At 41.5% G+C, this 23,532-nt stretch overlaps 2 protein-coding genes across 2 annotated transcripts in view; both read left to right on the plus strand.

Annotated features, from left to right (window-relative positions):
- Window positions 1–806, plus strand: part of LOC308135954 (neuropilin-1a-like) — a gene marked incomplete at its 3' end in the record, with an annotated part of 83,763 nt that extends 82,957 nt beyond the window's left edge. Inside the window, exon 18 of the mRNA XM_080504129.1 lies at window positions 532–806. Within this exon, the coding sequence (XP_080360255.1) occupies window positions 532–806 (275 nt within the window). The remainder of the gene's footprint in view (window positions 1–531) is intronic.
- Window positions 807–5,784: 4,978 nt separating this feature from the next.
- LOC308135595 (integrin beta-1-like) overlaps window positions 5,785–23,532 on the plus strand; it is a 23,041-nt gene continuing 5,293 nt past the window's right edge. Inside the window, 17 exon segments of the mRNA XM_080503666.1 lie at window positions 5,785–6,077; window positions 17,418–17,484; window positions 17,874–17,959; window positions 19,696–19,918; window positions 20,011–20,081; window positions 20,083–20,182; window positions 20,789–20,977; window positions 20,980–21,026; window positions 21,104–21,148; window positions 21,150–21,260; window positions 21,438–21,522; window positions 21,525–21,532; window positions 21,609–21,698; window positions 21,823–21,963; window positions 22,437–22,639; window positions 22,743–22,981; window positions 23,107–23,329. Of these exon segments, the coding sequence (XP_080359792.1) occupies window positions 17,418–17,484; window positions 17,874–17,959; window positions 19,696–19,918; window positions 20,011–20,081; window positions 20,083–20,182; window positions 20,789–20,977; window positions 20,980–21,026; window positions 21,104–21,148; window positions 21,150–21,260; window positions 21,438–21,522; window positions 21,525–21,532; window positions 21,609–21,698; window positions 21,823–21,963; window positions 22,437–22,639; window positions 22,743–22,981; window positions 23,107–23,329 (1,928 nt within the window). The 5' untranslated portion in view covers window positions 5,785–6,077.

A 23,532-nucleotide genomic window follows, 5' to 3' on the forward strand; every position in this document is an offset into this window, starting at 1 on the left:
ATAACAATTAAAGTGGCATCAAATGTTTAGGTTTTTTCAATTCCTAACATACAAATCAATAATAAGAATAAGAACAATAAGTAGTAGTAGTAGGAGTATTATTATATTCATATGAAGTACTAGAATATTGGAGATGCTCAATAAAACTTTTCTCCTGTATTCAGAAGTTTGTTTTTGAGATATTTTACTGTATTTTGCATCATTATAATAAGCTTTATGTTGAGATAGCAGTAACGTCCTGTACTAATTGTTTGATTTTTGTGAAAATATAGAAATTTTCATCACATATACCACCACAACAAAGAAAAACTTTACAGTTTAAATATAAAAGTTATTATGGCACAATTATTCTGGTCCGGCCCACTGATGGGAAATTGTTCGGCATGTGGCCCCTGAACTAAAATGTTGAATACAGACTAAAAGATGTACCTGTTCTTGTTCTAGTTTGACATTTTTAGTCTTTTTGGTTTTGCAGAGAAGTTTGTTTCATAACTTATATTCGTTTCTATTCTGTGTCTCTCCGTCCTGCAGCCATGGACTCCCTCTCACAAGACAACAGTGACCTGGGGGGTCCGGGCAACATGCTGAAGACCCTGGACCCCATCCTCATCACCATCATTGCCATGTCGGCGCTGGGCGTCTTCCTGGGCGCAATCTGTGGCGTGGTGCTGTACTGCGCCTGCTCGCAGGGCAGCATGACGGACAGGAACTTATCCGCCCTGGAAAACTATAACTTTGAGCTGGTGGACGGCGTGAAGCTAAAGAAGGACAAGATGAACGGACAGACAAACTATTCCGAGGCGTGAGCTCCGGGGCTGGGGGGGGTGGAATTGGGGATATGGGGGGGGGGGGTCGTTGGTTGGCGAGGACCAGAGCGGCGCTGGTTTCTCTGGGGGTTTTTCTTTTGCTCCGCGTGGACACGTTGATGATCAATCACGAGGAGGGAACACAGGGCTGAGGCCACCGATGGGACGGCAGGGTGGGCTGACGGCCAGCCCATGTAATTTTATTTCTCAGGAGCGGCAGTGGAAGGGACTGACCTGCAGGGGGCACTGTGTATAAAAAAAAAAAATCTGTACAGCAAGAAAAGAAAAAAAAGAAGAAAACTACGGATTCTATTTGTTTTTCGGCGTGCTTCGTTGATTTCATGTAATCACATGCTGGTGTTGAGACCAATTCAGAAGAAAGTATCGTTTAATGGAGAGATTAGATCTGACTTTGGATTTGTTCTTTAGTTTTATTGATTGTTATTGTTGTTGTTTCTTCTTGTCTTTTTTTTTTTTTTTAAGATGCCATAGTTCCACAGGACGGGCAGAATATGTGAAATATCTGATATCTTGATGCTCTTTCGCTGGCCACACATCCTGTGTGTGTGTCTGTGTGCGCGCGCGTGGTATTCATATACATTTCTTTGTGAAGCAAGCATTTGTGCGTGTGTGTGTGGGTGTGTGTATGCGTGTGCGTGTGTGTGTTCCAACAGTGCCTTTTTTTTCCTCAGATTTTTCTGTTGCCTTGTTTTCTGCTATTTTTGTTTTGTTTTAATCATCGGCTGGCATTCGCTGCGTGGTTTCTTACATCGATATTGTTAAAAAAGCTTGGATCGGGTGTGTGTGTGTATGCGGTGTGCGTGTGTGTGTGCGTGCGTGCGTGTGTGTGTGTGCAGGTCTGCTGACCCTCATGCCTTGATGACAGTCGTACCGACACAGACTCGCCCAGAATAATCCAGGCGTACTTTTTGGGTTAATTGCAGGATTCCCTCGAATGCCTCATTTTTTATTTTATTTTGTATGTTTTTTTTTAAAAATTTTCATGGCACATGACACATCCAACATATTGTACATAGGTTTTAATATATTTGAGCGATAGAAGGAGACGCCAGTGCCGCAGTATCCTTTCTGTGCCGGATTCAGACGACGTACAGAAAAAAAAAAAAACCTGTTTTGTGTGTCCGGGTTTTTGTGGCTTTCGCTGGAGAACAGGGGACGGTTTGTGTTGTTGTTGTTGTTGTTTAGTTGTTTTTTTTTTTTTGTACAGGGTAAAAACAGACGACCTCAGTACCACCGAGACGCTGACTAAGGAGTCGAGGCTGGATCGTTGTGATTGTTTTCTTCTCGCTGACACATTAAAGTGACTGTTAAAGCCTTTTTACCCAGAGGTGTGTCCAGCAGTAGGGGGCGCCACTGAGGGGGACTTTGAGCTACTTTCCCCTTCCAGGGCCCAACTTCATCATCACCATAAGCATTGTCTTTTCTCGAGTCGACCAGACGTTTATGGCTCTGAACGCAGAATGAATGTTTTCCGTAACTTTGCTGTTTTCCCTGTTTTTAGAGAGAAAAAAAACTCCCATCAGTGAAGAGTTTCTGAATAAAGTCAGAGCAGCAAACGAATCCCAATAAAAACCAAAGTCTTTATTTTAGACAGCTTTGGAGTTCACTTCAATCGTTACAATTTTTTTTTTTTTTTTTTTTTAACTGTCCTGGGTTTTATTTGTACTTATGTGGTATCACACGTTCGACATTAAACTCCTTTCCTAATACAAAGTGCATCGTTCCTTTGGCGGGAGAGGAAATCCACTCTGAATTGAAGCTTCTGATGATCCAGACACAAAAGCTCCTTCTCCACCAAACAAGAAAGGATGCTGCAGCACTCCACATGAAAACATATGTTGCACTGATATATTTAAAGAAGTGAAAAAAGAGAAAAAAATATGTGTTTTTTTGGTGTGGATTTACAAGGAGGGGAGAAGTCAGTGTTATTGTTGCTTCTGTTTTAACACGATTTCTTAAAAACTAATGAGGCGCTTTTTTAAAAAGATTTTTCCCCCAATGGAACAAACTTCTACTGCGTCTCATTGAAACGTGACGATTTTGAGTTACTTGGTAAAATAATCACCTTGTGTTTTTGTTTTTTTGTACCGTCACTGATGTACGTGCCATTGTTTTATGATTTTTCTTTGTATGATGAGATTTTTTTTTTTATATTTTCAGTACTGTTTTTTGTCGTTTTTGCTGTCTCGAATCCAGAAGAAGAAACAAACTGAAAAAAAAACATAAAAACGAGAAAGGGGAAAAGGAAGAGGTTTTTTTGAAAACAAAAAAAAAAAGAAAAGTGGAAAGCAGTGAGGCCTTACGTGACTAAAAGTATTGTTTGTACTTTGACTTTCTGCTCAGCACCCAGACTCATCCGTCTCTGTTGTCTCCGACTCGCATCACTGACTATTACATTCCAAAGAATTGGATCAAATAAATGTTTTAAGTAAATGCTGCTCTGTTCTTTTTTTTTCTTTTCCTTTTTAAACTACAGCCTTAAAGGGTCAGTTCAGAGGAATCAGAGTTCCAATGGACACTGAAACTCAGCTGAGCTACACTATGGAGGAAATATTTGTTGATACTCATCAAAATCCATCAACAAAAATGATCTCAGTATACTGAAAGCTTTCCATTTTATTTCAGTGTATCTATATTATATATTCAGGGCAGAAAACATATGTAGAGAGCATGTAAACAACATAAAGCATGCGTTTTGTTTTAATGCTAATTGACTTTTACTTCATCAGGCCTTTACAATTATTTTTCTTTAGCAATACAGCCACAATAAAGCCTGATTGCTGTATGGAATTTTGTCCACACGGTGGCAGTATTCCCTCTCAAACCTTCAATGTGCTTTGGTAGCATTTGCCAGACACAAACTAAATCCAATCTAGTTGTCAATAACAATAAAAAACAGCCTGTTTTTGCTCATTCAGTGTGATTTATGATCTACATCAAAAGGTCAGTCCTGGGACCTGATGGAGAGGCCATGTTCTCATATGGATGGATGGATGGATGGATGGATGGATGGATTCCTAACCTCCACCCACAAACTGACGAACCTTACACTCTGGTGCACAATCACTTGTACGATTATGACTTCTTCTTTTAGGTGATATGGTGGAGCAGTGGTGAGCACCTCACCCTCACAGTATGGATACCTGGTTTTGTTCCAGGGTCTTTTTAAATGTTTTCTTTGAGTGAAGCAAATTACTTTCTCTGCATATCCTTGAGTTAATTTCATTAAACACTTAGTTCTTGACTGGATTATTCAGATAGGTTCTCCCTGGACAGACTGCAGGATGGGTGTGATGGGAACATATGTGATGGAGACGGTGGCTTCATATCTCCAGCTGGCAGCATCAGCTGTCACATACTTATGACACATTACAGGGATTGTGGAGGCTCAGAGAAGGAAGCCGACCATCAGGCGGTGTCATTCTCTACATATGTGTGTCGCTAGCTCGAGGCAAGAGAAGTTACTGAAATGTATGTGATGAATAATGTTACCAAGAGTCTTTTATATTAGGGATTAGTTATTCGGCTCAAAGCTGTTTGTTTGTTTGTTTTTTTTCCTTCTTTCCTATTATAGCACCAATACATCAAAATGTTTTAGTTTATAATCTGACACTGGTTTTATGTAACTTTAATTATCCACAAGTTTGTGAAAACCACTTCAGTTCACTATACATATGAATTTGCTGCTAATCTATTGGTAGAATTCTCGCCTTTCACACAAGAGGCTGTGGTTTGATTTGTGACACAATGTTGTGTATTTTCCATCCATCCATCCATCCATCCATCCATCTTGACCTGAAGAAAGAAAACACAGACCCACCTGTGAACTCAGAGGTCTGCAGCAGTGGCCTTGTGTGTGTGTGTGTGTGTGTGTGTGTGTATTGATGTGAAATATCCTTCAGGCCAACATTTGTATTGGACATGCACGTCGCTATGGCAACCACACAGAAAAAAAAAGCTCTTCTGTTTACAAGAGGAAATGACAAGCAGCACCTCAATGTTGGCATTAGTGTGCTTTTTGAGATGGTTAAAGGAAATGCGTGCAGTGGAAATGCACCTCTTGAACTTTGTAGCTCAGCTTTACTAATGTAGCTCAGTAGTCTGCAACCTGCGGCTCTGGAGCTCCCTGAACTACATACTTCCTTCGTTTTATTTAAATGTTTGGTGCAGCTAAAATAAAGAACATACCCTCACATTTGGGGAAGCTAATTCTAAATAAACTGAGAACACCTAAACTCCAAATTGCATGCATTCTGTTGTTTATTCGTTTTAGGGGAGTCCTTTGCATGCCAGTGTATTTCTTTATCTGTCAGTATGCTTATTATGTGGCTACACAGCAGCATATCAAGAATATTGCGCATTTGCATCTTTCTGTGTGGAGATTGCATGTTCTCCTTGGACTTGGAATCCCTCTCATAGTCCAGAAAGATGCACGTGAAGTTAATTAGTGACACTAAGTCATCGTGTGAGCGTGTGATTATTTCTCTGCTGAAAATAACGGGAATATTTGGCAGTTTTGAGCAGGGCTGAAGTTTTTGGAGCATCTACAAAGTATTTAGAGCACTTTTTTTGGAAGGAGTCATTGAGAGGGGTGACCTTTAATGTTTTATTTTATTGGATTAGATAGATAGATAGATAGATAGATAGATAGATAGATAGATAGATAGATAGATAGATAGATAGGAATTTGCTTAAAAAAAGACACAATACTTTACGTAAAAAGCTTTATTATAATTACATAAAATACAATGTTTGTTTTTAACCATAAGATATAATATAACTCAAACACGTTAATTAAAATCGTTTCTGTTTGCGCGTGCTTGTACAGACCCGAGGTGAACGGAGGTTCACTCTCCGGTGCGCTTGTTCACTGCTCCCTGTTCTTCCTGTGTGGGCGGGGTCTAAAGCTGAAGAAGAGGTTTGCTGAAGTGAGGCATAAAAAAATATTCTGCTCGGACGCAGCAACGGAGCTGAAACGTGTTCGGACGTGCCGGGTGCCTTTCTTAAGTAATATCTCATTTATTAAACACCTACCTGTGTTATCACCACCCGGGCATTAAGGAGCATCACTAGGTTTTAACCTCAGCGGTGCGGCTCATTGGTTAAAACAAAGACCCCCCCCTTTTTTTTTTGTTTTAACAGTTTTCGCTCGTGTCCGCTTTAAGTGGTGTTTAATCCGAGTTTAACGACACTTTTTGGGACAAATGTTACTCTGAATCGACAGCAGCGTCTGCAAGGTATCAGATAAAGGTGAGTGGAGTCATTTTAACCTTAATTTTTCATAAATAGCCGGGCTGAAATCAATGTAGAAGAGGGGAGAGGAGGAATGCTTGTCTTCGGGGCAAACTTTGGGTGTGGATTAACAATAACTAGCTAGCATCGGCGAGACGCTGATAAATCCTCCTCATCCTTGTTCACTTTTATATTTCTCTTTTTCCACTCCTGGAGCTGTTTTTAATGCTGAGGTGTTTCGATGTATACCTCCATTAAGCTCCTCGGTTAGTCTTGATGTGGGCTTTGTGCGGAAAGTAGGCCAAAAGGAGACCAAGCAGGGCAGTAATGGAGGAGTTGAGGAGGGGAAAAGACTTTTTCTATTACTCGTGTTATTAAAACTTGTACACAAACTTCTTCTGATAAAATACAAACCTAGAGATGTCAAAACGACTCAACCTTCTTATTTTCCACTGTGATTTTTATTTTTATTTTTTTTAACTGTTTTACTTTTTCTTGGTCTGATGTGCTGTTTTTTTAATGTTTGGGTGGTGATCTGGTAATGTTAATGATCAACACATGCTTTTAGGAGATTACTGTTGGAGAGAAACGGTTTTTGTGATGTTGAAGTTCTGTATCTGTAATGTTATGTTTCCCAAATCATCAATTTTCTTTACCTTTTCTGATAAAATGCTCGCCTATATATGTCAAAACTGCACCACATTCTTGTTTTCCAGTGTGATTTCCATGCTGTTTGACTTTTTTTTCTGCTATCTCTTAGTATTCATGTAAATGGTCAGCAGCCTTTCAATTGAATACATACTTTTAGGGGATTGTTTAAAAATGTCCTTGCGATTCATATCCAATAATCAGTCAGGATTTTATTATATTCACTGAAGAAAGTTAGGGGAACAACGAAATTGGCCGAGAAGTTTATGTTTTCGTCTGCGGGTATTTTTTGTTTATTGGTTTCTATGTATGCATGTATTTTACCAACCGTTCACAAAAACTGCTTGTCCAAATTGCATGTCATTTTTAGGGATGATTTGTCATCATCCAAGGACCAATCGATTGGATTTTGAGATGATGGCGGTTAACCATTTCTGAATAAATCCCTGAATTGTGACGAAAATGACCATACAAGGCAGATGAGAGAGGCACCGCATGGAGGAGATTAAGGGGTTCATGGAGGAGAATGCCTGTTCACGTAAATGCACAATATTTGGCCGATAATCCCCACCAGGCGGCGTGTTAAAAACCCGAAAATGGGTGGCGAAATTCTAAAACCCTGGCTTGGCTGTGAGGCGTGGACGGCAAAGACGATCATCTGTGGATAAACGATGATGTCATCACCCCCAACTGCGGTCTGTGATGTCGTCTAATAACCACACCAAGCATGGACGACTTGCTCCAGTCGAGCTGCAGAAGCTACTGAGGCTAGCTGGAGGAGGAGCAGGGCCATAGACCTATATAACTCTGAGTTCTGTAGATGTCTCTGAGCAGGAGTCTACTTCAAAATTTCTATGTGCTCTGTCTTCTTCTCCGTTTTTGGTGTATTTGGTGGATCTCGGCCTCCCTACATGCTTACTTAAGCATCATGTTGAGCAGTGTTCATAGTGACATGTGGACAGAATTTTCTTTGAGAGAAAAAATAGCGTTTTGATTTGTGTGGACGTGGCCGAAAGGAGATCAGAGTCTATTGCCATGGAGATGCTCCCCGCTCAGTGTTTCACACAGTGATGTTGCTACCTGAGCTACCTTCTTAGCATCAATATGAGCTAATGGCTATCATGGTAGAAATGCTGACTTGTTTCTGCAAAAAAAAAATGTGGCGTTGGCAAAGGTATGTGCTCTGCCGAGTGTTCAAGTTTTCTATGCTGTAATAAAAAAAAGTAATAAAGAGATAAGTTAAAGTATTAGTTTTGTTTGCCACATTAGACTTGGAATAGTGAGGGGTAGATCAGTTTTAATCATTACACTTTCCATTGTTTAATTTTAATAACCAGAGAAGGTTTTGCTGATATCAGTTTTTAAAAATAAAAAAGTAATTCTTATTGCTTTCAAAGCTGATCTCATATTTGGTGCTCACAATAGGTTTAGAGAGTTGATTACTGTTGAAGAGAAATCTGAGTGACGGTGTAGATTTGTGTCGTCTTAGTCTTTGTCATCATAATTTAGGACTCATGAAATCATCAATCAGGTGTGTATTTTCTATGTTAAAATGAAGACATTTTATATCGAATCAGCCTGGTTTCACTGGAGAAATACAATTAATGTATTCATTTGTGATGGATTAGCAACCTGTCCCAGCACCCCACGATCTGCTGGGATCACCTTCAACAATCTAGAAGATTGATTCATTTGTCATCCTTGAATCATCCTTGAGTATTGTCCCTCTTAGTATGTGTATAAAAAAAAAAAACACATTTCAGAGTTTGCTTCCTGTAAAAAAACACAACAGCATCCTTGTCCAAGCTGAGAATTGTAAAAGAGACCACAGCCGGGCCTCGGCTCGGCCAGACTCCATTATGAACTGCATAAACTGTGGACAGGCTGAGATCAGGACGTCTTAACGCGGGTTAACCAGAATCCAGAGGCTCTTGTTGAGCCTTGCCCACAGCTGTGATTCAGGGACGTTTTCAGTCGGACAAGACTGGTCTTGCCTCCCTCGTTCTTCCTCCTGTAAAAGAATGGCAGCCTGAGGGTGTGTTTTTACATATATATTTTTTTCATTTGTCAGGGTAAAAATTAGCAATCTCTACCCACCGAGTCCTCTGTTGCAAGAGCTATTTCAGAGACATGGGTGTAAAATGTCTTTGGTTAATTATTGGTCACGGTTATGGCTTGTACAGCCACCATCAATATAATGACAGAGCCACAGCAGCGCCATGCTGAGGTGTGAAGACACGTTTGTCTTATGATACGTCTGTAATATGCAGCAGACCTCGTATTTACAGACACGGGGGGGAGGAAGGTGGGGGGGGTGATATGTCTGGAGACTCGAGCCAGCTCCCCGGTGCATCACTGACTCACTTCCCTTAGTTACATTGTTGTGATGTTTGGGTGAGCGGTGCATGTCTTTGAGTATTCGGTGCAGCTTGAAGGGTCACTCAGCGTTACTCAACACCGGGCCGTTACCCCCGGACTTATCAGACGTTAGTCATGTGTGACCAGTCTGCGTTTGGGAGCCGTTTGTTTGAGGATATGGATCATGGCTTAACGATTGTGTTTTCTTTTCTTTATCTCTTCATCTCGAGCCTTGGACTCGGGGCAGGAAGTGTTTTAGACTGAAGCTGGCAAAAATGTTCGTATTACACAAATAAGCTTGGGGTCATTGTTAATTGAAGAGTACAGCTGTTAAGGTGTACAAGACAGAAATACAAAAGTGGCCAGTTTTTGGACTATTAACCCGATTATTACTATTTAATTGTCAAAAAATCTGCAATGAGTGCTTTAGCCCTTTTTTTTCTCCAAAATGGCTTCATGTTTTCATATCTGGCAGTTACTTAATGTGTTTTTAATGTGCCTGAAAGACTCCTCTTGACACTTTGGTGAATCTTATGTTATTGGGCACGGTGTACGTTCTGGGGGCCACTTGAGTGTCCAGTAAAGCTGCACAGAAATGTCCAGGAGTTATGACTTGGAGTAGTATCCATGCCAAACCTGTCATGGGAAACAAAGTGGCTAAACTGGGACGAATTGCTGCTCCTATTCTGATTTTATGCAACTGGTATCCCAAGGGGTTTGCCTTAGTGATTTTTGCAGAAGATAGTCAAAGACTACCTGGTTGTTTACAGCACAAAACACTTTACCATTAGGGCATTTATTACAGGTGGATAACTGAAGTTAAGAAATCAAGTTATACTTCAGATCAAACTAAATGTTTTACTGCTAACAAGGAAAAAAACTGATCCTGAAGGAGACAAAGCAGCAGAGAAGATGAGTATATGACTCTGCTTGAGCTGAAGTTCCCCTTGTGCAGATTTTTTGTTTATAAGAAAAACTTTGGCAAAACGTATTGTGAAATTCTTTTGTCATCACTTCGACTGAGTGAACGTTTGGTTCGGGGGGGGAGGGACAGCACCCTGTATTTCTGTGACGTGGTTTTCCATGACACAGTATGGACTCCGTTTAACTGGAATGCATTATCTCATCTCTCCGAGGAGGCCTGATGGATCAGGATCTCCTCAGACCTCAAACCGGCCCGGCTCTGAACTCTATGACTCCGGAAGTGGATACTTCTTCTCCCAGAATAATGTTTTTTTGATGCCTGTTGAAAGTGTAAATACATGGATTTTAAATGTTTTGCTGTCACTTTCTTTAGTCTTCAGGGTCTTTTATCATCATATGGTTATATGCAGACAACAGAACAAAGGGCATCTCTCTTCTGAGGTTTTGAACCGGGAGCTGAAGAAGCAGATGACCTCTTTTTGCACCTTTGAGCTCATATGGACCCTCATGGCACAAACATTGCCTTATTAAAGATGCTGCTTCTGTGCGTGGATTAGGTTTCCCATTAAAAATGCTTTGTTTGCAGATAGAAATGAGTTTCACTTCCTGGTCTTTCATCACTATTTTATAACCTGCGGAGAAAAGTCTACTCCTGTAGTACCAAAGTTATTTAATGACTGTTCTGCTGCCTGCCTTCTTCTCTTTTTTATTATCAAATAAAGAATGTCAGTCAACGCAGCTTAATTAATAGGACTTATGAGATGTATTACTAACTGGAACTAGAAGTTTTACGAAGGTCTGGACTTATGAGAGGATAGTATCCACAGTTTAATTCAACCAATCACTTTGACTGTCCTCTGTTTATTCGGTCGTTTTGTTCCAGTACCTTACCTTGATTTGTCCCACTATGTAGCTCCCCAGGATTTGAGTGTTGCAGGTTTGGCCTTAAGGACAGACAATTATTAGTTTGCAGAAGGGAGTGTATGTTGATATGGCTTCTGTCATGCTGCAGTTGTTTAGAGTATTTAATGGGCCATGAATGACCGTGACTCTCTGCAGCAGGAGTGGGACCAGAAGGCCGACCGGGTGGCAAAATGAGCTGGGGGTGGGCAAGAGAGGGGGGCATGCATGTTGTTTTGCGCACTACCAGATGACCCGCCCTGCGAAAACAATGCTAGCACTTTTCACTGGGCCACCCCTCGAGCTTGACCGTAACAATCATCCTTTGATCAACATTTTCTTTGCTGCAGTCACGAGCAGATTACCAGGTATGCAAGTTTTGTTCAATATAACTGGAAATGCACTACAAAATGCACTACAAAAGTTTTAATACTGTAGTGTCTAACCTGAATATTAGGTCAACCGTGAGCATGCCGCCTTTCAAATTATTTATGAGCGCATCTGTTCAGTATTTTGTTATGCAGCGCCACAGCTTGAGGTATAAATTCACTTAACATATATCAAGTGACAAGGACAAAGCCCCAAAGGGACCGTTTGCTGTCAAGTTATTAGATAGATTATGTTAGATTAGCTAGAAGCAATAAACTCCAACATTGTTATGTGTGAGTGGGATCAATGCACACTTCCCTTTTCATTCGGGAAAACTGGGCCACCAATCAGGGTTGGTGTGGTTAACCTTGAACCGCTTGAAATAAGGAACCACCAAGACACAAACAATCGTGATGAATTTTGATTGAATTCACAACAACCAATTATATATTTATTGTCGTTAATTTGAGAGTTAGCTATTATTCATAATATCTGTTTATGTTAATGACTTAATTTATGTTTGCATGTTTTCGGTTCAGCATTATCACAATTACACAAACATTGTAGTTGTTCTGCCTTGCAAACATGTTGTGCAGAGGAAGCTTGTGCATCAGGAAGATATATTGAGCAGGAAGCACTTTCTGTTTGGTTTGTTGCCACGAAAACACTCAAATGGGGAAGGTGCAGAATCAAAAGGTAAAGTTGTGGTTCCTAACTTGGGATGACATCTGGCTCTCTGCGGTTTTAGAGGTATATGTTAATCGCTGTGGCTTCCCGTGAACTTGATTGTATGGATTAGATACTGTGCCTTAAAACTCAGACGACATGAGGCTTGTTTGAGCAGAACTTTGAGGTGGCAGAAGGGCAAATAATCTCTAGATTCTGACTGTTGTTAAACAATGCACCTCTTTCAGAGAATGAAACTCACATTGACTACATCAGCGTCCACTGGCCTCCTGTCAATGAAGCTTAACTCCTATTTTAAGCATTCCCAACTGCTGTTTACTTAAACTACATTAGACATGCAGGTGCAATGTCAATAAATGACATGAGTGTTCCTGGCACAAATTTTTTCTGTGGATTTAACAGAAACTATGAACGCTTTGAAGCCTTCATCTTTAATAAAGTTCAATCCATCAATCAATCAAATTTTATTTGTATAGCCCTTTACAATAACCCAGTGGTACCCAAAGTGCTTTACAACAAAGCTATAAAAACAATGCATTAAGAAACAAATACAAGAATAATACATAAAAACAATACATAAAACACAGGTGCTGACTGTGGGAGGTGCGACGGTGCTGCAGGTTGTTGGAAGCCTTCCAGAAATTCATAAAAAAACAGAGCATACAGAATAAATACACTGCCTTAGACGGAGTTAAAAGCCAACCTAAAAAAAATTGGTTTTCAGCTTTGATTTAAAAATGCCGAGATCAGTAGTGGTGCGAAAGTCGGGGTGCGGTTTGTTCCACAGTCTGGGAGCAGCAACAGCAAAAGAGCGATCACCCCACTGTTTATATCTCGACCTTGGAATGTCTAAAAGTTCAGTGAAAATATGTTGTGTTTTTGGATAGTGTTAGATCGCAGCAACTCCAGATAAATTGTGTCAAATTGGCCTTCATGTGGTGAGCAACAACAGCTTGATTTGATTTTGGCAGCCCATTGTTGCAGTAGAATGAACATATACCAGTTTGTTTGTTGTTGTTTTATACATGCTGCCTTGTTTTTATTCTCATCACATATGTTTTCATTCTCCATCTTCATTTATATCTACTGGTAAGATGAGAGATGATGATCAGCGCGACACTATTGGTAAACGCATATAGATGCTTTTTACTATGGTAAAAACGCATTGGGGAAAAAAAAGTATGTGGGATATAAACAAAAACTTTATTGAGATATTTCTCCAAACACATAAATGCCACAAGGCTGAGGACTCTGTTCATATTTCTTGAGTTTCTCTTTTGTGACTCGATAGCACCCACTTAGGACATTTTATTCTTGCACAATAACCTCGACTCATACATGCAAAGCAAACTTCGTGTCGTGCCCAGAGGTTATTAGATTAGTGTGTCTCGCAGTGAACTTATAAGACTGTCAAAGTCACAGAGTAAAGAAATAATTTCCCCCAGGCTTTGCAGAACAAGTCCTCCAGTTGCAAACAATAACCAGGATTAACAAGAAGTTGTGGTGACACACATCCGAAAGGTCTGAATTTCAGCTGTGCTACTCATCCATTGTGTTAGAGACGCTAATACAAGATGTTAGGACCCCAATTCTTATCAGCATACCCTTCATAAAGTCAGGATTCATCAGAATCTTTTATTTACTGGGTTGCAGCTTAAATGTACCATGAAAACAAAGCAAGAACGTGGTCTGTCCAAATGGAATTTGTATCGGTGTTTCTCCAGGTACTACTATTTCCTCCCACAGTCCAGACATGTATTAAGTCAATGGGTGTTTTCAGATTTGCTCTTGGTGTGATTGACTGTTTCTCCATTGGCCCTGTGACGGACAGGCAGCCCGGTAGCCTCCAGCCACTCCAAGATGGACAAAGTGGACGTAGAAGACAGATTAATGGTTGCCTGGAATTTCAGATTCTTACTCAAACAAAGTTTTGTCAGCATTGCAGTGCTGCCTCTCCACAGAAAGCTAACAATCCCGCTGGGAAGTAGGCGATGTGACACGGGCCGTCGGTTCTCTGTAGGAGAGCTGAGGAATGCTCTCATTGAATTTACATCTGTGGCGGCTGCAGTCCCCTGCGCACACAGCCAGACTGCAGTTTAAATCAAAATAGTGCTGACCTGTCTGAAGCTAATCAGCTGGGGGTGAACCACAGCAACAAAAGCCATGGAGGAGGGAGGACTGAGTTTCTCTACTCTGCTGCAGCTCTTGGAAGAACAGAAAAAAAAAAAGTTAACTTGTAAGTCTGAGTAAAAATGTTAGGATATGAGATTTATTTATTTTTTTTTACTTTTTTTTTTTTTACTTTTTTTTTTTTTATTGTGCACACACAAACAAATCCAGTACTGTACAATCCAGATGATGAATTTGTGATCCCTTATTTAGAAGGAACGCCCTTTGTGTTACCACGGCTGCACATCTATACTCCAAATAAATGGGACCAAACACTGTGTGTGTGTGTGTGTGTGTGTGTGTGCTGGTTACTATTAACAGAAGCTGGACTGTAATGATACTAACATTCAGCTTCCAATGAACATAAATCATATGCTGTGTATATATGTATGTGTGTCTGTGTGTGTCGTCTTCTGTCTGACCATACAAAGTCACGATCAGCAGGGTTTACTCTTGATATTCTAAATATTAGCCTCTCAGATCCATCATCACCATGACACACACGCCACAGTTTGTGGAACAATTTGTCTGTGGAGCCTTTAGCGTGCATCGTCAATGTCTTTCAAAGCTTTTCAAGGGCTAGTTTTGTCAAATAGTTTTCTTTTAACTTGTTTTTTTTCTTCTCCATTGTTACATCCTTGTTTAATCAACTACAATCCTCTAAAATGTACCTGTCATTGTTTCATTGAATACAATATAAACTTTATTGTCATTGTCACCAGTACAATGCGATTAAAAAGTGCCAACCCACCTGTGCATCATAAAATCAATAAACGCACAAATAAAAACTTTTAAAATATGAAAATAGAGGGATGAAAACGGATACTAATCACTCATTACTCCTACACATACACATTCAAGAGTACATTTCATTGCACTGGTCCCTTATACAATATATTGCACATTAGTTGTTTTTTAACAACTAATGTGCATACATATACAGTTCTTGCAGTGTTTAAATACTTAATGCACAATATATTTAAGTTCAATAGGGAAGAGACTGTTTCAAAATGAATATCACCCTTTAATGTGATAGAGTGCGAAACTTCATCCATTCGCTCTGTGGCTGGAATATTTGAGCTGCTAATTCATGTGTTTGTATAAGTCCAGGTTAGCGGTCGTTTTCTAGTACTTGTACTCTTATGTGTCTTTGGTTATTCCTCTAGACTCGTGGGTAGTCGGTCAAGTAGTCCTGAAAACCAGTCTTTGGCTGCTCACTGTGTCTCGTTGAAGCTATCAGCTCTTATCAGCTGTGATGTTGGCATGGTGGAAGCTATGCTGATGTCTGCGTCCCGCCAATTCATTCTCTAAAGTCGGTCCCTCCCAACGGCCAGAGCCCCCGATTCAGATAAAGCTCTGGAAACCAGGGAGGCTGCTATGGTTTTCTGCATCTTCTTGAAGCTCTGATTAGACAACACACAAATGCATTGTCCTCGATGCACAAAAGAAACAACCTAATTTGACTCATGGCCCTAATTGCGGCGCTGAATGCGTTCCAATCTGTCAGCTGTCTGCAATTTGCAGGACGAACCTCAGAGCGGTAAACAAAGCTGGTCCTGAGGAATGTTCAGGAGGAACTTTTGGTGTAAGAAGTCTTGACTTAGTGTTTGTTTAGATTTTGTATTGGCCATCTTAATGTTATATTGTGTATTCAACATTTCCCCCCACAATTTTGCTACTTACTGATTTAACGTTGTATTAACTGTTGGTGCCCATTGGTGAAGAGCCTGACTGATTTATAGCTTCTTTTGTGGCCCAGGAAGTCAAACAAAACTGGTATTGGCTCATTTCAGAGGATGTGGTTGTTTTGTGGTGAGCTGTGTTAGACGACCCCTCTGCCAGCATATGACGCTTCTTCACCACCATGTTTCTCTTATTAAGTCATGTATTTCCAATGTTGATATTAATAATTCAGCACAATTTTCCTTTTGACAGAAATCGGTATTATCCAATCAAGATTAAACCTTGAAGGTGGTGTATTTCCTCTGGTCTTACTTGGTCAAGTCCAGAGTCGGTCTGATTTTCTGTGTCAGACAACCACTGCAGGAAGTGTCAGAGGAGTTGTGGAGAACGGCCAGGATTCAGGAAGAGGCATGAAATGTCATGACCAAATATGGGAACACACACACACCTTTTTTTTCTTTTATTTTCTGCCGAGCCTCTGCTTCAGATTTCTGTACAAAGATGGTGCGAGTTGATGTCAACCAGCTCAGTTTACTGAGGTTGACGGGCATCATCAGATTGCTCTGAACCACAGCTATTCCTTCCTTGTGTCTGTTCTGCAGAGTGGTAGTTTAAAGGATTAGTCATGTGGGGGGGGGATAAAGCTTTTTCTCATCTGCTATAGTCATTACACGACAGCTGTTGGTCCCATCATGTTAGTTGGTTTGCGTGTCTGTTTGACTACATATAAACCCGGCCCAGTGCTGAAAAGCCACATTCACAAAGCAAGAATGTTGTCTGCAAGTACATGAATGTCAGCTGATGTCGACTGAGTGGAGGAGAATCATCTGTTCAGATCCGACCTTGGCGAGATAGGAATTGCCAATTTCCACTGCTGAATGATTTAGTTCACCTCATTGTCAGGATTGGCCTTTTGGAACAGTCTGTCGCTCTCACTTTGGTTCATTATGTGTGTTAAAACGATGGTTTTGAACCAAACCAGGAAATTGGAAAACCTTCAGAGGATTCTCAGACATAGTTACAAACTTAAGCCCCGTTCACACAACAATGTTTTCAAGTGAAAACTCAAAACTTTTGTTCACTGAAAACACTTTTTGAAAATGCTCTCACACCGTCCCTGTGTCAACGGGGTCAAACTCAACTTTTTGAAACGTTGCTGCTGTGCATGTGCACCACGGCCGTAGCAAATAGTTCTTCTGCACATACGCCAGTAAAGGGACAAACAATGGTAGTTTTATGGTTTAAGTCACCTTAAATAGTGATATAACTTCTTTGTCTATCCATACTCATTATTTTGTTTATAATATATTATTGTTTACACGCATAGATGTGTGTTGTTTCATTACAAAAAAAAAACAATCGTGCCTTCTTGCGGCCTGGCATGCTCACTACATCATTTTCAGCAGTTCTGCTGTTTCTGTGTAAATGTATATTTTCCTAACATTGTCGTGTAAACGCAAGGGAAAATGTCACAACAATGCGTTTTCATTTGGAAACCTTGTGTAAACGGGCTCTTGAATCTAAAGTACAACCATATAAGAGGAAGCGTTCGAGTAAACATCATGCCAGATGTGGACCTGTGTGTTTCTGCGGTGTTGACGCCTTTTGTTTGTCTTCCAGATGGATCTGCGGTTACTTCTAATAGCCTCCCTATCAGCCGTCCTCGGTGGCAGCTGGGCACAGCAAGGTGAGACACTGGCACCCGACACTGTTTGATCCTGACAGTTGAATATTAACCGACCCTGAGAGTAGCATGTTTTCTGCTTGATGCAGTTTGTTCTTATCACGCCACACAAGTGCACTGTTGAGCGCAGAGATTGAAACAAGCTCACACCATCTCTTCTTCCTTCATTCATGGTTTTATAACTGCAGCACCAAGCTGGGGTTTTTTTTTTTTTTTTTTTCTTGTTCCCCCCTGTTATTTTTATAGGATGAGGTCAGTGCTTGGTGAGCTGCCTGCAGCTTTTCCCGTCATGACTCAGTCTTCTCAAATGGGAGTGGGATGTTGCTCTGCAGGCACAAGCCGGGTTGAATTAGTGAGCTAATGGAGCGATCGTTGTGTGTTGTCTCTTTCAGAGGGAAGCATCTGCATCAAGGCAAATGCACAATCGTGCGGCGAATGCATCCAGGTCTCCGAGACATGCGGCTGGTGCTCGGACGCAGTGAGTTGTAGCGTTTTCAGCTAAGTTATTTTATCACACCGATCGAGAAGCTCTTGAAACGTGTGGGCGGTGCTTTGACTTTTCTCCAGACTGGCAGTCGCTTTCTTAAGCTTGAAGTAATAACAACACACTGTGTCATACCTGATGAGGAAAAAAAAACTGAGTTAGATCACTGTAAACATATTTTTGATGCCCTGTGCTGTTTATACGATTTAATGTGCACGTATAATTTGTATTTACTTACCCCCATAAGTACTGGATATTTCAAAGATTAAAGAGAACCACAGACTAACAAACCACAACTACACTGTTAATTGTGAACATCAGTCCTGCTGAATCAAGCGCTTTAATGACAAGGCGACCGGTCTTGCTGTGATGGCTGGAAAAAAAAAAAAAACCTTGATGAGTGAGAAAAAAGATCGGCCTACAAAAACCTTGAGCGTGAAGCTGAAATAAAACATCTCCTCTCTCCTCTGATGGGAAACAGCAGCAGCCCGCAGGGTGAATAAATGTCAGGACGTCATGTCACGCTGTATAAGGAGTGAATGTCTGGGCCCCGTTTACACCACGTTTCAAGTAAAAACAAGGTTTTTGTGTTTCCATGTAAGAAAAGTGAATGTTTTGAAAATGTCCGTTTACACAGAAATGGCAAAATGGGCTTGCATTAGCAATTAGCTGGACATAGCGCAAAAAGTAAGAGGGAAATATGTTGTGGGGGGGATTTCTGTATAGTAACATAAATTCTTTGAGTCACAAGAGGCCTCTCAGATGATCTCAACTGAAACAGATTCCTTTGGAAATGCTGAAATTGTATGAGGAGAGAGAGAGAGAGGGAGAGAGAGAGAGAGGGAGAGAGAGAGGGAGAGAGAGAGAGAGGGAGAGAGAGAGAGAGAGAGAGAGAGAGAGAGAGAGAGAGAGAGAGAGAGAGAGAGAGAGAGAGAGAGAGAGAGAGAGAGAGAGAGAGAGAGAGAGAGAGAGAGAGAGAGAGAGAGAGAGAGAGAGAGAGAGAGAGAGAGAGAGAGAGAGAGAGAGAGAGAGAGAGAGAGAGAGAGAGCAAATCCACACAGTTCTGAGAAACGACAAGTTTTACCAAATAAAACTTGTAAAGAAAAGGATACAAGACATTGTTCAGCGAATTTATATTTTCTGATCTGATTTTTTTTTCTTTAAGTTTTCAAATACAAATAGATCCCATATGTTGTTTGCCACTAGATGTGCTCGAGAGAAGAAGGAAAAGTTTCTTCGAAAGGGTCATGTGGTTTTTTTTTTCTCAAAGAATTAGGTCAAAACATTATTTTTGTTTAGACTGAGTTCATTGTCCCTGATCCGTTGGGCCTGGTAGCATTTCACATGCGTCCAATCTGTGATTTGGGAGTCATCTGTTCTCAACGCTCATGGAGCAGACGGCTTGGAGCAGTTTGTGAAAGAGTTGACGAGGCCTTGCTGGATTATATTGCATCCTTGGTTATGTTAGACATGACAGGGGCTTTTACTGAGCGATCGTTACTGATACTGAACTTATGAATGAGCCTGCAAGTGAACCTCAAGAAGCGATTCGAGATTACCACAACAAAATGTACCACTTAGGTCTGAACGGAGCAACACTTAAAATCTCTCTTTATTATTTGCCTATAAGATCAACATCATCTGTTTATTCTTTCATTGTGATCTTTTACCTTTTGACTGTTGTGTACGAGTCCAAATCTGCATTACAACCAGTCTTCCCCTCCATGCAGGACTTTCTCAGCGTGGGAGAGTCCAAGTCCGCCCGCTGTGACGATCTGGAGTCCCTGAAGAAAAGAAACTGTGCCGTCAGCAAGATCGAGAACCCACGGGGAAGCATTGAGGTGAACAAGAACAAGCCCGTCACCATCCGCAAGAAGGATGTCGCCGAGAAGCTGAAGCCCGAGCAGATCACACAGATCCAGCCTCAGAAACTCACCCTGACCCTCAGATCTGGTAAAACTCGAAAATGAGTGTCGGGAAGCAGGACAAAGTATTAATGACCCCGGAGTCTTATCAGCAGTCTCTTTTTGTACTTTCTCTTTAAGGTGAGCCTCAGACTTTTAATCTGAAATTCAAGCGTGCTGAGGATTACCCCATCGACCTGTACTACCTTATGGGACCTGTCCTTCTCCATGAAGGATGATTTGGAAAACGTTAAGAACCTGGGCACAGACCTCATGAGGGAAATGCAGGAAATCACCTCCGACTTCAGGATCGGTGAGGAAAGATCTGAATGAAAAACCTGCAAGTGATTAACATTTTTCTTCAGAATAATCACAGGGTTGCTGTGGATTAAGTTAGATTAATCCCGATTAAATATCCGGCATTTTTAATCTATATTATTCATGTTTCATTTTGCATTAAAAAAACAAACTCCAAGAAGTGGATTATATACTCATGGCTGTCTGCTCCTGGAGTTCAAAGGAAACTAACATGGCATATGCTTCCACTTTTATTATTAAAACAGTTCAACGAAAACTATTTTTGAGGTTAAAAATAAGCTGTGAACATAATTCACTAAGCTAAATCAGTCCTGGTTTTGGTTCCGCTACTGCGAGTTTACACTTTTTAACCAAAGTTTTTGTGACCCCTGCTGCCTCATTTGGATAACGTTGGCAGATTTCTACTTAATGCATGTGACCCTCGGGGTGACACAATGCAGTTCGAAACGTACCGCAGTGAATGGGATGCGAGAAATTGACAGATCCTGCGCAGATGGGTTAACTTTGAATCGGGTTAATCTGCGTTAACACATTTATTTTGACAGCCTTACTGCAGATGTTTTGACATTCTGGACTATAACATGTTTGTCTTCCCGTCCAGGCTTCGGTTCCTTCGTGGAGAAGACGGTCATGCCTTACATCAGCACCACCCCGGCCCGGCTCATCAACCCCTGCACGGGAAACCAGAACTGCACCAGCCCTTTCAGCTACAAGAACGTCCTCAAGCTCACCAACAAGGGCGACGAATTCAACCGCCTGGTCAGTCAGCAGCAGATCTCCGGGAACCTGGACTCCCGGAAGGAGGCTTCGACGCCATCATGCAAGTGGCCGTCTGTGAGGTGAGCAGGAGGCCGGCGCTCCTCCGTTTTCTCTTGTTAATAAGTGAAATATTAACAGAATCTTTGAACGATCTCAGGAGCAAATTGGCTGGAGGAACGTGACTCGTCTGCTGGTGTTTTCCCACTGATGCCGGTTTCCACTTTGCTGGAGACGGCAAACTGGGAGGAATCGTGCTGCCCAACGATGGGAGGTGTCATCTGGAGAACAACATGTACACTATGAGCCATCACTACGTATGTACTTTATCATTTATTCAGCATGCATTATGTATCCAGGCAAGACTGACTGAGCATGAAAGCTTCTAATCGTGCCGCTTATATATTAATGTTATGAGCTGATATTCCCCACTCACACTTTTCTCTCTCTCTCTTATTTTTTTTTTTAAATGTGTTGGTTCTTTTCTTCGACAGGACTACCCCTCCATTGCTCACCTGGTCCAGAAACTGAGTGACCACAACATCCAGACCATATTTGCTGTAACTGAGGAGTTCCAACCTGTTATAAGGTAAAATGCTTATAAAGGGAACTTTCTGATGGAAACGTCTACTTTTGCTCACGTTTCACATGTGTCTCCATTACAGGAGTTGAAAAACCTTATTCCGAAATCAGCCGTTGGGACTCTGTCGTCCAACTCCAGCAACGTGATCAAACTCATTATTGATGCTTACAATGTAAGCGGTCATTCTCTTGGAATTATTACTAGATATTTAACATTTTGTGGGCCAACTTTCATTTTAAATGCTTGTTTTGTGCATCTTCTTGAGTTTTTTTTGTTTGTTGTTTTTTTTTTTACAGTCTTTGTCATCTGAAGTCATCCTGGAAAATGGCAGACTCCCCGAGGGCGTGTCGATAACCTACAAGTCCATCTGTAAGAACGGAGTCGTGGGAACAGGAGAGAACGGGAGGAAATGCTCGAATATCTCCATTGGAGACGAGGTAACAAGGATCTTTTACACAAGTAAACATAAAAGAGGATTATCACACTTTCAAGGCATCCACGAGAACAGTTAGGTTTCTACATGATGGATTAATTTCTTCCACATCTTCATTGATCCACCGCGGAACTATCGGCATAAACTAAGTAAACGTACATAATTCACAATTTACTAGTAAAATGAAAATGGCTAAAGTTATTCCTTTGTACAAGAGCGTTGACAGACACCATTTCACAAAATTACAACCTCATTTCTCTTCCCCCACAATTCTCCCCATAAAAATCTTCAACGACAGACAAGACAAATCCATAGAAAAATATAATTTACTATCAGATAGTCAATATTAATTTTGAACTAACTGGTCTACATCACGAGAGAGAAAGAAGGAAAAATGTTTTTGAAAGGAAACAAGGCCTCAGTGTTTCTAACTGGTTCTGCAGCTTCAGACCCTGTAAGCTCCTCTTTTGTTTCCAGGTGTCTTTCCAAATTTCCGTTGAAACCCAGAAGTGTCCGTCACACAACAAGGCCGAAGTCATCACGATCAAGCCGCTGGGCTTCAACGAGGAAGTGGAGGTCGTTCTGAACTTCATCTGTGACTGCGAGTGCGCCGCAAACGGGGAGCCCGATAGCCAGCAGTGCCACGAGGGCAACGGGACCTTCGAGTGTGGAGCCTGCAAGTGAGTGTTATGGCGGGAAGATCCATCCGCCAGTTTCTGTTTTTGTCCCTCCCCTCCGTCAAACATTCGTATTTATAAAAATTTTTTTTATAAATTGTGCCAGGTGTAACGACGGGCGCATCGGGCGCACCTGCGAGTGCAGCAAAGACGAAGTCCGCACAGAGGACCTGGACGCCAACTGCCGAGTCGGCAACAGCACGGATATCTGTAGCAACAATGGCGACTGCGTCTGTGGCACCTGCGAGTGTAAGAAACGGGAGAATCCAACAGAGATTTACAGCGGTAAATTCTGCGAGTGCGACAACTTCAACTGTGACCGCTCCAACAACAAACTCTGTGGAGGTGAGCAGCCGGCCGCAAAATCTGCTGAATAACGGAATCCGATGCATCAGGAGTAAACGCTGCTCGCTCGCTCTCTCTCTCTCTCTCTCTCTCTCTCTCTCTCTCTCTCTCTCTCTCTCTCTCAGGACACGGCCGCTGCGAGTGCAGACAGTGCATGTGTGATGCAAACTACACCGGCAGCGCCTGTGAATGCTCACTGGACACCTCCACCTGCCTCGCCAAGAACGGGCAAGTCTGCAATGGCCGCGGCAATTGCGACTGTGGAATCTGCAAATGCACAAGTGCCCAGTTCCAGGGTCCGACGTGCGAGGTCTGCCCCACCTGCCCTGGCGTCTGCACCGAGCAAAAGTAAGCCGAACACTTTCCTCTTTCCACCCACAGCAACCGTATCCCCAAAAACTGCTGTTATGGCCTGAAGTGTGTTTTGTAGATTGTGAAGTGTTGAACATACCAGTATTTAACAGGACCAGTTTCTGTACTTTTTTGTGTGTTTGTGTGGTAATAAATGTTAGTTTGTTTAATAATTAAAAAAAAAAAAAAAAAAATTCTTT

Source organism: Blennius ocellaris, assembly GCF_963422515.1.
Source record: "Blennius ocellaris genome assembly, chromosome: 10".
Taxonomy (NCBI): Eukaryota; Metazoa; Chordata; class Actinopteri; order Blenniiformes; family Blenniidae; genus Blennius; species Blennius ocellaris.